Source organism: Lagopus leucura, unplaced genomic scaffold (genome assembly GCF_019238085.1).
Source record: "Lagopus leucura isolate 7727_CA_CO unplaced genomic scaffold, USGS_WTPT01 Super-Scaffold_73, whole genome shotgun sequence".
Taxonomy (NCBI): domain Eukaryota; kingdom Metazoa; phylum Chordata; class Aves; order Galliformes; family Phasianidae; genus Lagopus; species Lagopus leucura.
The window spans coordinates 90050896-90068574 of NW_024962252.1; the positions used below are offsets into that span (position 1 = coordinate 90050896).

Consider the following 17679-nt stretch of genomic DNA (forward strand, 5'->3'; position numbering starts at 1 on the left):
AACAAAAATAAGTACCAGGCTACATTGTTCTGTATATGAGACCATAATCCAGCCACAGGAAAAGTTTAGGTGGAAGGGCAGTTTGCCAACAATGTTACAGAGCGGCGCGGGAAGTACTAGCACATTCAAGTGTGAAGAACTGAAGTGGATTCACATTCAGTTAGTTCTTCTGACAAACACAAAAGAAACCCTGGAGATTTTATGGAAGAGCTGAAGACTAATGAAGCTGCTACAACACTTGACATAACACACGGGCAGTATTTAACGTAAAACACTTCTAAATGTATTGCTAAAGTCTTTTGATTTTTAGCTTTCAAAAAGAACATCCAGACAGGCTTTGCAGGACTGATACCTACTGTCACTCCATCGCTAGATCCTGCCTACTTGTCTATAGTTTTGAGAATCAAAGCGCTTGCTCCCCAACCACAGAAGAGTGTCTGTATACGTAAGTAAGCACTTACCACTTTTTATGAGTATTCTTGGCTCAAGTTTCCAGCATTCACTAACTGTTTACAGTGTGAAATTAAGGGCAACAACTTCTAATGCATCTTCTGGTATTTCTCGTTTCATATTTTCCAATTAAATCCTTTTTTTTATTATTCATTGGCACTAAGTCCCTGATCTCACATCTTTGCAGAAGACTTTCAAAAGCATGCAGGCTTTTATTAATTTAGATACCTAAGGACTTTCCATACTGGTATATCCAGAGCAATATCATGCCCTGTACTGTGCAGGTGTAAGGCTCTTAGATCTCATCAACAAGATTACTAATTCTAAGAGGTACTTAAGCAGATGCATATCTATTTGCCTTGAATGGGGCTAGTCAAGCGATTACAGTTCTACTCATGCGTGCTGGAGATGGCTTTGCTGCACTTGCCAAGATTACACCCTGATCTACAGCATAGCTGGAAAGGGAATACATTTCCCCAAATACTGAGTGTGTGCATAAAGACATCCTGTTTCTTGTGAGTAAAACAACTCTATTCCTCTTCTCCTCTGAGTAGCAGAAGGGAATGGTGCTTAACTTAGTGCTGCACACCCTCCCACTTGCTTCTCCAGACTTTTCCTGTTCTCTATGAAGAACATCACACAGACAACTATTTCAGTCCTTGGCACCAGAAAAACAATCACCTTGGAAAAGAGATCTTGCCTCTGCTCTATCATTCTTCCCCTATCTGTCAGCTCATTAGTCCTTGTTGTACATCTGTGACACCAATTCCTCTGAGTTCAGCCTGTGGATAAGAGCTCAAATGGAAACACCCTTTTTAGTCCACTGGACTTCATTTTGTTAAGGACACAGATGAAAGCCAGCTGCAATTTCACTTCGAATCACAGCTAAAATGCCTTTGATTTGATACACGTTATAAAGCTACTACCACACATTGAAATTCAGTCTGACAAACTTAAGATCCCTTTCCATTAGCCATCACCCACCGTTTTCACAATGAAGTATTGGCATGTTCCTTCTTGTATAAGGATTTCTCCACCCTTCCTTATTCCCACCTGTCAGTATGCACTTACACAAGCGTGCTGACCCAGACTTCAGGGAAGGCATTGCAACAACTCTTCCATTCTTAGCCTGCACTGACAGTGTTTTTAAGTTTTAAAGTGTGCAACCCCAAAGTAGCAGATTGGCTACTAAAACAAGAATTCAATCGGGCTTGAAAGAAAGGGATCTTCGTAATTCCCTTGACATCATCAGACTAAAAATCCCATGCTTTGATAGAAAGATTAGAGGAAACATAATTCAATTAGAAATTGACGAAGCGGAAGAGAGTGGCTTTCTGTACATCTTTAGCTTCCTCTCAGCACTTTGCTGTCACAGAGTTGTTTCCCTTTGCTTTCTGTGGCTGAACTTTAAAGCTATTAATCTGTCTGTTTATTCAGTGAGCAACTCTATCCAACTTTCTAGCGAAATTAGCTATTTTTACTGCCTGTCTTTGCCTTTCAGTGGTCTAGTTTCTGGAAATTACAGCTATCAAGCATCAGGAAGCAAAACCGAACTAAACAACCAAAGAAATCCACTCTAAGCAGTTTGGGTGGCCAAGGACAGCATAGTTATTTTTTAAAGTTTCATTTCAGACAATTTCCAGCTATGGCTTGGTTTACATTGTGCTGAAATCTCTCATGCCCAACTAGAATTCACATGCAACTGATACCAGTAATTTACAATAGCTCTTTGACGCAGCTTGAGATGCAGTGGCAGCCCCATTAGCTTTGTGTTTGAAGCGACAGTATCAAGATGGAATCTAGAGAAGAACAAGAGTAAGGAAACTATTTACATTGAATCTTGGCTCCAGCAAAGCATGATTCTCATCAACTTCAACAGGGCCAGAATTTAACTGCAAGACACTCTTGGAAGTGAGACAAGAGAGAGTATGTGATTAAGGGAACGTAGGAGGAGTGGAATGTAGAGAGGGGAAGGAAGCATCCATTCTAGGATCTCCTAATGACTACATTGATCAGAAGGATGCTCAAACTATTGCAAAACACACAAAGCCTACTAAACTCACTTTTTTGAGAGCTACCAATTCAATAGTAATTAGTGTGAAAGAAAATCTTGGGTTTAAAAATAAAAAGGCTCATCACTTTATATGATGACAATTGCTTAGTTCTAATTATTTCCTTAGCTAGATCTTCACGACATTCTTTAGCTATGGGAAAGCTGACTGTAAGTAAAGTCAGTTTACAAAGAAAAGGCTTTGTGCAGTACTGTGACTGAAGTGACCTACAGATGGATGTACGACAACAAGGCTAGTGCAGAAATGCAAATCAGGGACATACATAAGAACTTGTCTGCACTTGGTCAAATGTACTGCTGAGAAATGAGGCAATTTTGTCTGAAGACATTTGTCCTTCCAGAACATGAAAGCAAAGAAAGGGTTCATTGTGTAGCTTTGGAAATGCAGTTGTTTCATGAAAAAAGATGAGCTCTAATAATAGTAAAAGTGGCAGAGACCCAGTCTGAAAAAAATCTTCAGATCCTACTGTAAACAAGACCTTCATTTTGAATTCAGGCATCTTCCATTTTTAATACAACTCTGCTGCTGAAGCAATCTATTTTCTACCTCTCCATAAAACACATTTAACCAAGAGCCAAGAGGTTTCCCAGACATCTCCATGACTGTGCAGGAGTAGAACTTGAGATCACAGGAACTGCAAAAGTGTTGAACGTGGCAGGTTGTAAAGCAAATCACAGACACCACTAAGTAGATCTGTGTAGAAAGGTTCTTGGACTCAAAAAGCCATTCCCAAACTGTCTATTCTTCACCAATTAAAATGTGAACAGAAAACCACAGCACTGGGCACATTTCTATAAAGCCTTTCTTCTGTGAAGACCACTTCAGTCCAAAGGGGTCTACAAGCTGCTGTAAGATTTATGGAAGATGGGCCACAGTGCTGATGTTTCCTTGTTGAAGAAAAAGGCTTGTCATGTCAAAAGTTTACAAGTTCATAGTTTCTCCTGTGGCTTTTACCACACACTATTAAAACCTTACATTAAAAAAAAGAGCTAGTTTTGCATACCTGCTTCGGTAACATTATGCAGTATACAGAACAGCTCATAATGCCAGGAGACTACATAGCTTCTTCTAGCCAATGGTAAAAGCTCAGCAGAAAACTTCATCCAGCCAAAAGACATTCCAAGGGAAAGATTCCCACCCTTGATTTCCAGCCACCTCTACCAGGTGTTACCTGGTAAACATTTTTATAGTTCCTGAATACACGTCTGTAGACATCCAACCCCCAAGGAAGAACTGATAATCATTTGCCTCTCCTCCTCTTCTGCAGTCATTAAATGGATCACCTGGCTTTTTTTTTTTTTTTTTTAAATGTAGTGTGTTCAATTTTGAGAAGCACACAGTTTACAGGGAGGTCCCTAGTCAGCAATGCTTATGCTTCTAAATATCATTCTTTAAAAAAAGCAAACACCACAAAACAAAACAAGAGAAACTCCTGGGCCTTTATTCTCCCTGAGGATGAGGTGAGAATTAACAGCATCTATTTTTAGGCATGAAACTGCTAGTGCCTAAGTGAGCAAGCTACTCACTCTCCACAGGAAATAAGGAGACAGGCTAGTGCAGAGCCCAGAGCAGTTGCTGTGAATTGATTGTGGGAGAGCTTATCACACTCCTCACTGTTCATAGTAAGCTGGGTAGACTGCCAAATACCTTTCAATAGACAGGAAATCAAGGAGTCCAAACAAATTAAAGCAGAGGAACAAATACTTACTCGTAGAGTTATCATTGTAATCCCATGCCTCAACAAGCAGCGTGTAGGATCTCTGCAAAAGAGAAACGAGTTAATTTCAAAGCCGCATGGAACCTGAAGGAAAAACAATAATACAATTCAAATTCAAAAAATACCTGCTGTGCCCGAGAAAACAGAAATAGGTAATAGGTTATACTTGAGACAAATGTGATCTTCTTGAAACCCCATAAGCTACCTTATCCAGTCTGACTTACGAGACCTTTCACCTCAGATAGCTCATCTTTGTCATCATTAATGCATCTTATGTACTTAACCAGGAAGTCCAGCCTTTGACACTATGCTGTAGCCACAGCTGAGCATGTGTGGAATTGCATACTGCACACTGAAGAGAGAAGACACTGAACTAGCATAGCAGCAACCAAAAAAAAAAAAAAAAACCCAAAAAACCCCAAAAAACCACCAACGAAAAAGAACCAGCACTCTCAAGAACTGCTTCAAAAGAGTTTTACTTTGAGAAAAGTAGACTTGATTTCCCTGCCCCCAATCATCCTGAAAGCAAGAAGTGTTGCTAAGATTACTGTGCTCTGCCTTGACAGCACAATCTCTAGGGACTTTGCTTTTCAGCACCCCCTTTGAAAGCTTTGTCTGCACGAGGGCCATCGCAGCTCCCACAAGTATCAGGTAACCGAGGGAAGAACTGATGGATGTGGGAAGGGGGTGGGCTAAGAGAGATGCATTGTAAAACAAAGGCTAAAATCGAGCTATTTGGGAGAGCAGGGAAAGGGAAGACGCACTATCCACCCCGTGTCACATTTACAGACAGACTAACCTGCCAATGAGCTCCCTAGCACTCCAGTAATAATAATCATCAGCATAAACTAATCAAGAGCGACTCCATGGGTTGGACTGATGCCAGCTATTTCATCTGAGCCACCTTATCTTCAATCCTAACTTGAGAACAAGAGCCATTAAGATGTATTCCCTTCCCCCTCCCTACTCTGGGATATTATTAACTCAGCTGTATCTTTCAAAATTGCCATATAGCCAGGCACAGCCAAACTTAAAGAAGGATTCAAAAAAGCCTTCAAAATGGAAAAAAAAAGTCAAAGAAAAATAAAAAACCCCAACACACTCTGATTTGATAAGTACATTAAGAACTACAAATGAAGTAATAAACGTAACATCTTTCTGGTGAGAACAATAACAGAACAAATATAAACTCTCTCCGTGAAGAGCTTTGATGCTTTGCCATAGAAGCTGTATACTGTAAGGTTTATTTCTTCTTAATTATATATAGGCACTCAGTAGTGGCCTGCAGCCCTTAACACCTTTTCTGTACCAGAAACCAAAATAAAGTTGAGAATAAGCTGCTAGAAGGTGCTGCTGTAAGGCAGACCTCAAATTCCTTGAGAGGAGAGGAAAACAAAACAAAAAAAAAAGGAACAAAAAGGAGGCTGAGGCAGACTGTTTTCTCACGACTGGACACAGCATGCAGCCTCTGAATGAAAACCTAGTTTGTGATGGACACCAGCTTGGAATATAGCCTAAATATGTTTCATATTCAAAGCAGACTAGGATTCCATTTTGTTCACTGATAACTGTGGGAAAATGCTTCAAAAAGTAAGCAAAGCTGGGCGAGCTGAGACATGCATCCTGACTTTTACAGGGAGGCTGCATTGGCCACACCATTTTTGGTTAATATTTCATGAAAGTGACACATTTGCTATTAGTCTAGAACAAGTGCCTCAACTTGGAAGAAACTTCTGCAACAAAACAAAGCGCGATGTGATCATTTAACACCGTTGAAAGCATACTGAAGAAGTTCTTTCACAAGTCAAAGGTAAAAATCAATCAAACAAAACTCGAATAGCACTCCTGAGCCATTTCAGAGGTGCACATTGCACTATCACAGATGCTTTCTCACTGGTTTAATTGCAAACACTGAGAAGCACAACGTGTTTCTGCAAGCTTGAAAAAAAGTGTTACGATATGGAGAATGAATTATGACAACTAGCACTATTTCCAATGAAGTTAAGGATGTTTTCCTTTCGGCCTTGCATAATTGTTTTGGAAGATATTTTGTCTAAACTCATAGCAACAGTTACGGGTTGGTTCTCAGCACTGTTTACCAACACACCTAGCCCTTAAGGAAAGGAAAGGCTGAATCCTGGCTTTAAGTACTAATGTTGCTAGATACCTGCATGACCACTTTCCAACAGGAGTTTGTTTACAGAGTAAAGAGCTTCTGCTTAACTGGGTAGAAATAAAATGCAGGGAGAAAAGACGTACCCTAGCAACTCCCTTGTTTCTATGTGCCCCCTTTCACCTCATCTGACATATTTTAAATAAGGAATCCCCATCCTGAAAAGGGAAGGTATCAAGAATGGCAGTTTAATCTCTAGGCTCAGTCCCTCTCAGCATGGGGCAGGGAAAGGACAAGACTTTGTGTTCAATGCAGAAAGCAGAGACACCCACATCCCCATAACAGCAGTAAGCGCCCCTCAGCAATACAGCCATCACATAACTCCAGCCAATGCCTCTCCACCACTGCCCAAAAAAAGAGTTCTGTGCAAAGACTGAACCATTGTTATATTTTAAAAGCGCATATCATCCCCACTCTATAGATCAACAATTAAGATATCTCAGGAATGACTACTTACAGTGAGGAGGTTTAAGTTTTCCCATGCCCACAGCTGACCTCTGCCCATCTTTGAATAAATATATATATCCAGACACAAGAATTCCACGTCGTGCACCTTATTCCATCAAAGCAATGTCCTAAGCAAAGAGGCAGCAGTGAACTTTCTGGAGTCACACCCAATTAGCCACTGTAAGACTGAGCCTGACCAGAAGGCAGGGATTCTGACTTGAGAGGAAAGGCAGTTCGAAAGGAACAGCAAGCCTGCACAGTGTGCACAACATCCAGTCTGATCCACCCAGAGGGCTGAAAGGCAGCATGGTCAAATTTAAGCTGAAGTCCTATGAGTTTTAAGCTATGAGAGGATGGAAATGGTTGAGGTCACACTCCAAATAAAATAATGCAAGCACCCATGTGCAAGGGTTGCTTCCCTCAGTGACAAGCTATCACGAGTTAGCCTCAGTCCACTGACAATACAACTCACTGAAAGCTTTGAAGACGCTGAAATCCAAAGAAAGTCCCTTTTAAAGGCCTGAAAGAGCAATGCAGCACATTTTCTAGCTATTTAAATGAAATAACAGCAGCTCCAGCTAAACAACAGGTGTTTAAAGCTCTCTTCTCTACTATTTCTTCTTCACTTCATCCAGGTATCCACCCAAGAGAGGTAGTTTTGTACTTTGGCTTCTAAAGACATTCTACGATTCAGAGTTACACAGGAAGACTGAAACATCAGGCTTATTAGCAAAAGGACAGCCTCCTTCTGAAAGAGGCTGCAACTTGTCAAACTTCTTTCCCTTCTAGCCTTGTGGTTAAACCAAGCAAGAGCTTTGCTGAGCATGTGAAACCATGACTAGACAAATGCAGTGGGAAGTTTGCATTCTTAACGTTGTGCCTGCTCCTCCCCTCTGCCAAACAAGGAGAGCAGGTTAAGCTCAGCCATGTTCTCCTCGTGCACTCCTAGCCAGGCACAGCTGTGAAGACTCATCTGAGAACAGTCCTCAGACTGTGCCTGCACCACTAGGAAGAAGGCTAGGAGCTGGGCACACTATCACAGGGGGCACAGCACACTGAGGGAGCTGCTGCAGTCTCTCTGCTCTTCAGCTAGAAGGGGATGAGACAAAGAATGGAGAAACAGAGTAGTAGTTCAGAGTGCCCAAAAGCCAGGAAAAGAGGGCAACTCCGAGCACATTTGAGGCTAGTCAGAAAACCACTTCCCCTAAAAGTCAGCAGGAGTCTTACTTGCATGCTCCTGCTGCCGCATGGCAAGTCACAGTGACGCTGCCGTGCAGATGCGTCACCACGTCATGCCACGGTCAGCCAGTGAACCCTGACAACAGAGTGCTCCTCCATGGGAGCTGAAGGCAACTGGTTCCTCATCCAGAGAAATTACGTATTTGGAGGAAAAACAGGAAACAATTCTCTTGATTCTTTCTTGAACACAGTCAGGAAGCAATTCTATAGGCCAGCCTACAGAAGACTAAGGTAACAACCCATAAATTGTTACTCTCTTAACCCTGTATATACAGGCAAAGCAAGCTGTAGTGATCTTCTGCTTCAGAGTCCCTGACCAAGTGCTAGACTGAACCTCAAACAGGCAGGTTTCATCAGAATATGCCCGGGTGAAAATGCAAGCACAGTGTTCTTTTGCTGTTTGTTTTGAGCAGTTCCTCCATTGCTGTCAGTGCTCGTAAACACTTCAGTGCCATTCAAAGAATATACAAAAACAAATTTAATTCACTGGCAACTTACAGGAATGACTTTCACCCACCATTCCAGCTTGGCATAAGCCAAGTCAGTAACTGAAGACCGTTTCTGTGACACAGCTTCTCCTTCCTGCCAAATGATGGACACAAATTACCACTATCCAAACTATGCATGCGCTTAAGCATCCAGTAAATCATCCTGATCTCTGATCTGTCAAACTTGCTGGAATAATGAGTGTCCTGTGAATACATAATGTGCTGAAGTTGCCATTGTGTGAAGTAAGTCCATGGTTTGTCTGGGAGCCGAGCAATGCTGAGTCTACTGCTGCTTCCTGTTGCTTGTCCTGTATTAGCATTATTTTTGGATAGGCCCCATTATGTTCTGTAATCCTCCCTGCAGTCAGTATGGCCACGCTATTGTTCTCAGTTAATATTAGCAGTCAATGTCACTGTCTGGGTGGCCAGGCTACAATGTATTCCAATCATAAAACTAGCATGCATTAATGAAACAATGTACTGAGTTAGAGGGGGGTGACTTCAGATCCATCCCTCCCACTGCTCTTCTTAAAACACATATATTTATATTGTATGATGTTATACATAAGATCTTTCTTTTTAAACTAATGATTTTAGGTGACTGCAGCTGCTGAGGTGCATCACACGACAACAGCACTTTAATCAGCACCTTACCTGGTTACAGGGAGATTTTCTCACGGAGCCGCACTTGTTAAAGGCTAGTAGGTAGGCCAAGATGTCAACAGTTGCTTTTGACCTCCCCCAGCAAGCAGATTACCTCCTCTTATCAGTCCCCCTACCTGTTTAAAGCATCCCACTGATAATTAAATGCACCAGTTACAAAAGGGTGGCAAGGTTAATAGAGAGAATACCTAGTAGCCAGCCAAGCAAAACAGTCAGGTTCACATAGAGCAAGCCTGAACAAGAAGCCTTTCTACTTATTTACCTAAGTGCATAAGAACTGGGTTGAACTGGTAAAGGACTCGGGATGTTTGACTACTTACAAACCACTTTAACCACTTCTATCCACATTTTACAGCTTCTTCTGAATACTACAACAATAATGAGTATAATTTATGCTGTAGAAGAGTGACCACAGAGTCATGAGCTCCCGAGAAACAAGAAAAGATTGTAACAACTTCTAGTTTTCACATCTTTCCCCATTTAAGATGCATATGGCTCACATTTACAATTATTATTAGAACTGAATTAGGTAACATATAAAACTTCTGTCCATCAGCAGAAATGCTTAGTTTAGTCTGATTTTTCAAAGACGGTCCTGTCTTTAGTTTTATCTACATAGAAATGCTTTTAAGAAGCTTAGCTTGATGTTTTTGCAGGGCACTGGAGGTACTGAAGTAGGAACTGAAGCTGGAATAAAAGCCATGGATGAGAATGCAAGCTTCTCAAGCTGCACAACATCTCACACAAATGAGCTGAGGCCCAACTTCACCACCTTCCCAACTAGTTTACTTCTACTGAGGCTTTCATTCCACAGCGAAGCAGTAAGTTTCCCCAACAAGAATTTTATGCATAAAGCATCAATTTTATGCAATTCATTTTTAGACATGCAGACTTCCAGCTGCGTAAACAAGCCGACAGCGCTGGATGCGTGCAGTCTGAGAAAGTTTAGGAATAAGCTTCAACATGAGGCCCAATCCAGCTGCACTGAAGCTAAACTGGAGTGGGCCTTCGTTATGTATCACAAGAACAAAAATCCTGGAAGCAGGCAGGATTTATTTTTAGGCATATTATGGTAATATAATCAAATGGATTTACCAGGAAGATGAAGTTCTGAACTGACTGGAACATAAATAACTCTTAAGAACATGTAACAGGTCCAAAACCCCCAAGTAGCTGCACTGCTTCTCTGCAGTCCTGGGGAAAAAACACAGCTCCACGAATGGTAATTACGCTTCAGATGTCAGTTAATGCTCTCAGCTCCATCTTGGCTAGCCATCCTAAGCAAAACACTGCCCTTTAAGTGCTGAAGATTTATTCTTATAAGCGAACAACAAACGATGTGGTGTGAGTATTACTTGATTGATCTGCATTTTGTTATAAAATTTTCTTCTGACCTGCCCTACTCTGAGATGATTTACGAGACATTCTTTAAGAAGAGCTTAAACAATACTGAGCATGTGCTACTGCAAGTTTTCAAGAGCTAACTGGAAGGAGGAAGAAAAAAAATAAAAAAATCAACACAGAACAAAATCAACCTTTAGTTGTATGATTGTTACCCAATGGTTTAAAATTATGGAAAAAAAAAAAAAAAAAAAAAAAAAAAACAAATTAAACCTTTAGTTGTATGATTGTTACCTAAAAGTTTAAAATTATGGAAAAAAAAAAAAAAGACAAACTCAACATGTACAATAAAGCAAATGAAAACAAAGGCGAAAATAAAACAACAATAAAAGTAGCTGAATGATGCGATGCTTTTCTCTCAAAAGGCCACTACATTAATTAATGAGGCACAGATAAGTATTTTGGAAGCCTCTTGTGTCTAGACAAGGGGAAAGAGGAAATCATGAACCTTAAAAAGTAGAACACAACACTAAAGCTCTTTCATTCCTTCTTTCTAGACAGAAAAAGCAGCGCCTACCCAGAGGACATATTTACATCTCCAGGACCCAGAAACAGTAAGATTTGTCATTAAAAAAAAAAGAAGGCCAAATATTTTATTTTTTAAAGATGGAAGTAAGACATTCAAAACACTTTTTCCATCATATTTTACACTAAAGCTATTCAGATGCTGGAGGGTTTTTTCCACCCTCAGTAGTTTGCTGTTGGGTTGGTGCAATTGGCCCCAACATTAAATAATTACAAGGATCATAATTTCAGGATAAACAAGCTGTTTGAAATTAGACCTGAGCATACCAAAGGAACTGCCAACTTTGACCTGCTTCTTACTCACAGCCTCATCAAATACACAAAAAAACCTCTCTTCACATAAAAGCAGAATTTACTGCTAAGCTTTGCTTTGTTATCCATGTGTGGCTCCCTGAAGGTACAGCAGGCATCAGACTATGAATGCCGTCTGATTCCTTAAGAAAGGCAAGAGATTTGATTTATGCCAAAGAAGAGCATGTGTCTAGCAAACAAGACTTGTTGAGACTGACTTTGACAAGTGGAACATGGAAATTCTTTTGTTCCATATACTTTCCTGTATGGCTTCATAAGCCAGGCCTGTCCATCAAGAGAAATCAATCAAATCTCTAAAAGAATGCATGAATAAAGCCTGGTTGTGTATATATTTTAAAAATATTATTATCATTGCAAATTACTGTAGAATTGCAAGCTACTGCAGGGATGGCTTTCTGGATGCACTCTGGTGTGTTTTTTTCTGCTGGTCTGCTGCCCTGTTCCCTAGCAACTTTGTCAAACTTCCAATCACTTAAATGAATTTATGGCCCACCATCTCCACAGCCATTACTCACAAGGATACATATCAAAACTGACAACAGCTAACTGTGTGAGCTTGTAGTAAGACTCCAATGCTTCAAATCTACATTACAACTACAAGCCAAATCTAACAGTACATTTATATTACACACCATTTTCTTTTGTTCAGAATCTAACACAACATACCTATTTTTGACAAAAGGCCAGAGGGGCAGCTTGGCTGGGAAGAAGTGCTTTGTGTTCTTCCCTCCCCCCCCCCCCCGCACACACACACACACACTCATTTTCTTGTAGCTTTTTTAAAGTCATGAAGGCAACAACAGCTCTGAATGTTACAGATTCAAGCTGTAAAATCCCAGAAAAACCTCCCTTGGACAACAAAACACAACACATACACAGAGATGAGCATGAATTTTCAAGTGCAATACAACTAACATTCCAGCTTAGCTCTAGTTTCTTTGAACATAACCAATTGAAAATGAATGGTAAGCTCTCACAGTGAGCCACATTTGTAAATCTAAAGCTGGTCTCATGCTTTGATTAATCAACAGTGTTTACCCATCTAAAGAAATGTTTTTAAGTGCTGAAATTTCAGCATCAGATTTGGGTTGGCTCATTAAGTTTTCTAGTTTATCTTTAGAGCTCTCAGAACTACTTAAAAATGATTTCTGTCCACAGTTTCAGTACAAACAAGTGCTTTGTCACATTAGATATTCTTTTGTTCCAGTGCTATTTAGAAGTCACAATGGCTAACTGAAAAGCCGTGTTCTGTGAAGTTAAAGCTGGGATGCAGGCTTGATAATTGAGAACAGTCATCACAATCTCAAAAGTAATATTTTTGCATGGAAAAAAATGCAAGCATTTATTCCAAAAATTTCCAGTTGTGGGAAACAGAGTTGTCAGAAGTTGACAAGCTTTGCACATTTTGCAGGCTGCACTGGAGTCTCACTGCTGCTCTATGATTCCAGTACTGAGTTACATTCAGCGGGACAACAGAGAAATTTCTTTCACTAAAGAAAGCAGACAAGAAACTTTTTCCATGATCTCCAGAACCCCCAAGTCTTCCTACTACACTGAAGATGTCCCTTCCTAGTGATCCTACAGAGAGAAGGGCATTAGAAGGGGAGTATTCAGTTTTCACATCTTTTCTATATACACTTATCTTCAGATCCGAGGCATTTAAATGACTGGGAGCAGACTGGCTCGGGGGGGAGATGACCCTAACTCTTCTGAAGAAAGAAATAAAAAACAACAAAAAAAGCCCTGCAGTACAAGCATTGCAGCCACTGGCAGAGCTTCAAATACCTCAGATTTTTTACAAAACCCTTTATCCCTTTGATGGCATATTTGATAACAGTTTTATCTCATTCATGTTAGGGGGAAAAAAAGAAAGAAAAAAAAAAAAGGAAGAAAGAGAGGACTTGTGCTTCCAACAGAGAATACTTTTGTTAACGCCGCTATTGTACTTTGTAATATTATCTCCATAAAAACACAGGCTTGATTTCACCCTTCTGCCTCTACAGTCTTTGCTGCTCCAGAAGTCACAACTGACAGAGAAGGCAGGTAGGAGGCAGCACAGGACACTCCAAGAACACACAGCTGCCTACAGCACTTGGCCACAGGACTAACAAAGTGGGTGTCTGCACTACAACTGGAGGGAGGAATGTTCTCGGGGTGGGCTTTCCCCCAAAAAAGTCCACGCCCTCACAGCAACCAGGCCTTATCTGACTAGAAGGGCCAAGCTCTGAAGAGTGCTGAAAATCTACATATGCTTCCACCTCTCCAGCAATGATACGGTGACACAGGATAGGAAACAAGATTTACTCCTCCCCTGCTTGCATGCAAGGGCCCTCCACCCCTTGCAAAAATGGCCGTAGGCATCTAGGATAGGATGACTGGATATTCAAAACTGCTGAGCATCAACATATCCCAAGGCAGTCACTGGGAAAGTGTGTGCTCAGCACCTTTGGAGAAGGGGAGGGGGAAAAACAGTTTCGTTTCCTAGGTGATCTTTAAATACAAGTTTTAGGAACATAAATTTTCAGCTAATATACCATAGCATCTGAGAGAGCCACCCCAAAAGGCAGACTGCCATGTGTGCACAAAAGCCCCCCACATTGGTCATCCTCAGTTTCTGCTGGTGTTGGCAACACTGCTGGGCACAGAGCAGTGCATCTCGTGGTACTGAGGGCCATGGCAGCAGCAGTCTTGCATATTCCCAGACCCTACTGCATGAATGGGACACTGGCAACGGTTGTTTTGGAAGAATGGTCCTTAGGGCCTGTGCAACAACTACAGGACTCCCCTACAGGGCTAAGCATATCAAGGCTTCACTCCCCTTGAGCTCTCCAGAAGCAACAAGAAACTCTGAAGGGCGAGCCAGCATTCTGCATGTGACCACCAATGAGGCAGATTTCAACTAATGAAGAGGTCACCCCCACTAGTTTCCCACAGGGCTGACCGCTGTTTACTGCAATGGACAACAGTGGGAAAGTGCTTGGCAAAAGGCCCCACAAAGTTTTGCGAACTGGGAAGCCAGAATCTATGGATCACAGAGACAATGTGCCAGAAAACGTGCACTGCGGATAGGAGAGGGTAAGATGGACCAAAGCTATGGCCAGGTTTTTCTGTCTTAGGCTCCAGAGTCCACACATACCTCAAAAAACAGCAAGCTTCTCAGGGAAGCTGGCAACCAGCTCACCCAGAGCAGCAACAGCAGCTCCCATCAACACCAAGCAGCACAGGGAGATGTTCCCCTGGGGGAAGCAGGAAGCCTTCCCAAACACGCTCCAGGGAAGGAGGCCAGCTATGACACACACTTTTCACACGGGATCCCTCCACTGCCCCTAACCCACCGCTCCTTTGGCTCAAGCCCAAGGCTTCACTGCTTTGGAAAAAATAAATAAATAAATAAATGAACTTCTGACCTTCTAATTCTCAAGAGGCTTATTCATGCTGTAAAGTGCAGAGATACTGGGTTTGCTTCCCTGACCCGTTTAGATCCCCCTCGCTGCACATCTGACTTTCAAATTGAACAGGCTGCGCATTGTGAGCCTCAGGGAACACAAACAAAAACACCACCGCATTTCGCTCTTTTCTGCCCGGCGGAGTGCCGGCTCCCCCGCCAAGGCGCCCGCTCCCTCCCCAGCCCAGCGCCTCCATCCCCGCACCACAAGCTGGAGACGCTCGTAGCGAGCCGAGCTCTAACAGCACCATCCGGCAATGCAGAGCGAGCAGGGCACTCACCGGCCAGGCGAAGCTGAAAGGGATAACAATCCGGTTCTTTTCGTTATTCCGGCTGTACTTTAAATTGAAGGTATTCCCGCCGATGACAGGGGTGGATTTGGATCCGAAGCTGCAAGGGCCGCCAGCGGTGACCCGCGATTGGTACTCCTTCAGGCAAACTTTAAAGTAGGTGTCACACTCGTCTCTGGTACACTTTTTATCTCCGGGGTTTCGAGTGCCGTCGCAGCAGTTCCCATTCTGCAGCACGCCGTTCACATTCTGCACGGATAAGATCTCCAGCTCGAACTGTCCCGATGCTGACACCACCTGCTCGTCCCGAGAAAGAACCGCAGGAGAAAGCAGAAAGAAAAAAAAAAAAAAAAACAAGAAACGAAAAACACGGTTACCTCACCTTTCACCCCAAACACAACCTACGGCAGTTCTGCAGGCAGAGGAAAGTCATCTTAAAGCCAGCTTGCTTTTGAGAGGCACGCATACAGCATTAAGAAAAAAGAAAAAGCAATTGCTTCAAGCTTTTTCCTAGCAAATACCCACAAGAAAGGCTCATAAATCATCCCGGCAACACGGATGCTGAGAAAGAACCCAAAGACCCGAGTCTAAAAGGCTTTTGCGAGGCTTCCCAGGAACGGAAGCAAAGCGCGACCGCGACGCCGGCAGCAGCGCAGCCGCTGCAGCTCGGAGGAGCGGCGGACGGGACGGGCAGCCCCGCATTACCCGCCTGCACTGCGCTCGGCAACGATGTAAAAAAGAAAAAAAAACATACAAAAATGCACACACAAATATATATTAAATTTAAAAAAAAAGGGGGGGGAGGGAAGTAATCCCAAAAATAAGCGACACGCGCTAATGGCACTTCGGTCCTCGGAGAGTCTAGCCTCGCCTCGCCGCTCTCCCCGCAGGACAGCCGGCACCGCCGCCCGCGCTCCCGCCGAGCCGCCCCGCGGCGCGCAGCCTCCGCGGCTCACGGGACCCCGTCCAGCCACCGCCGCGGGAGCCGCTCCCGCGCCCCGCACGTACCTGAGCCCGCAGCCCCAGCAGGGCCACGAGGAGGACGAGGGAGCGCGCCGCCGCCCGCCGGGCCGCACGCATGCCGCCGTCCGCCGCCGCGCTGCCCGCCTGCAGGCCGCCGCCGCCGCCGCCGCCGCCGCTCGCTCCGGGACGCGCCGGGGAGGGCCGGAGGGAGCAGGAGGAGCAGGAGGAGGAGACGCCGCTGCCGCCGCCGCCGCCGCCCCGCTCTCTATATACCGCGCCGCGCCCGCGCCGAACAACGCCGCTTTTCAGGCGCTTTCAATAGCACCCCGGTCTTCAATGCAAAGCAGCCCGGCCTCCTTTTATTCTCCTTATTCTCTCGCCTCCCTCTTTTTGTTGTTTTTTTTTTTTTCCTCCTTTCTTTTTGTTGTCCGCCTTTTCTTTTCTCTTTTATTTTATTATCGCGATTATTATCCCGATCCTTTTATTGCTTTCAGGTCGCCGGGCAGCGCGCGGCGGAGGCGCCCCCCGGGACACACGCGGACACACGCACGCACACCACGCACACACACACACGCACATGCAGCGCACGCACCGCCCGCCGCCCGTCTGGCAGCGCCGCCGCCGCTCGCCTTCATCTAGCCCACGGCGGCAGGCGGGGAGGCCGGCCGCGCGCGCATGCGCCCATCCATATGCATGAGGGAGGCGGGAGGAGGAAAGGCAGGTACCGGCGGGGCGAGGAGGCGGAGAGCCGACGGCCGCTCCTCCGGAGAGAGGCGGGCCGCGGGTCCCTCCCGCCCCGAGGCCGGCGGTCCGTGGGTCCGTCGCGAGACGTTCGTCCGCAGGTGCCGGCCGGCCCACCTGGAGGAGCTGCTCGCCGCGCCCTCGCGGAGGCGCGATCCCCCGCTCGAGGCGGTCGCGGCGCGGGAAGGGCTGGGGTCGCTACTGCGGCGCCCGACGCCGCGCGGCACCTGAGGCGGAGCGGCCGTCGCGCGCGCCGAGGGAGGGGCGCGCGCTCGCTCGCGCCGGGAACGCTGAGGGGAGGACGGCGCGCGCCGGGAGCGGGGCCTCGAGGCGTGAGGGGCTGCCGGCCCTCAGGGAAGGCGAGGCGGCGGTCGCTCTCTCCCGGTGCCGCATCGTCCCTCCCGATCGGCCCGGCGCGTCGGCCGGTATCTCCCGTAGATCGTGAGTGGGAAAACGGCCCAGCCTCGCGTGGAGGCAGCCCGCCTGCTCCCGGCTCCCGAGTGAGCGCCGGGCTTCGTCACCGCGCGCTGCCAGCGGCGGGCTCTGTGGGACTGACTGACTGCCTGCCGCTGGGTGTTGGTTTGCACCGTAGCAAAAAAGCATTCAGGCGCGCTCCCCGAGGAAGAACCGCACATCAACGGAGCAAACGAGGGCAAGCTTTAAGTGTATCCCTGGGCCGGGCAGTTCCCCGAGCTCCCGTGCGCAGCTGGGTGATCGCTGTGCCGTCCCCGCGCGCTGCCCCGTGCTGCTGCC

At 45.0% G+C, this 17679-nt stretch overlaps 1 protein-coding gene across 1 annotated transcript in view; it reads right to left on the reverse strand.

The window, feature by feature from the left end:
* The window catches only part of JAG1 (jagged canonical Notch ligand 1), a 35596-nt gene extending 19294 nt beyond the window's left edge, over positions 1-16302 (reverse strand). Inside the window, exons 1-3 of the mRNA XM_042892778.1 lie at positions 16231-16302; positions 15214-15519; positions 4231-4282 (exon numbers count right to left, since the gene is read on the reverse strand). Coding sequence (XP_042748712.1) covers positions 4231-4282; positions 15214-15519; positions 16231-16302 — 430 coding nt within the window. The remainder of the gene's footprint in view (positions 1-4230; positions 4283-15213; positions 15520-16230) is intronic.
* Positions 16303-17679: the final 1377 nt, after the last annotated feature.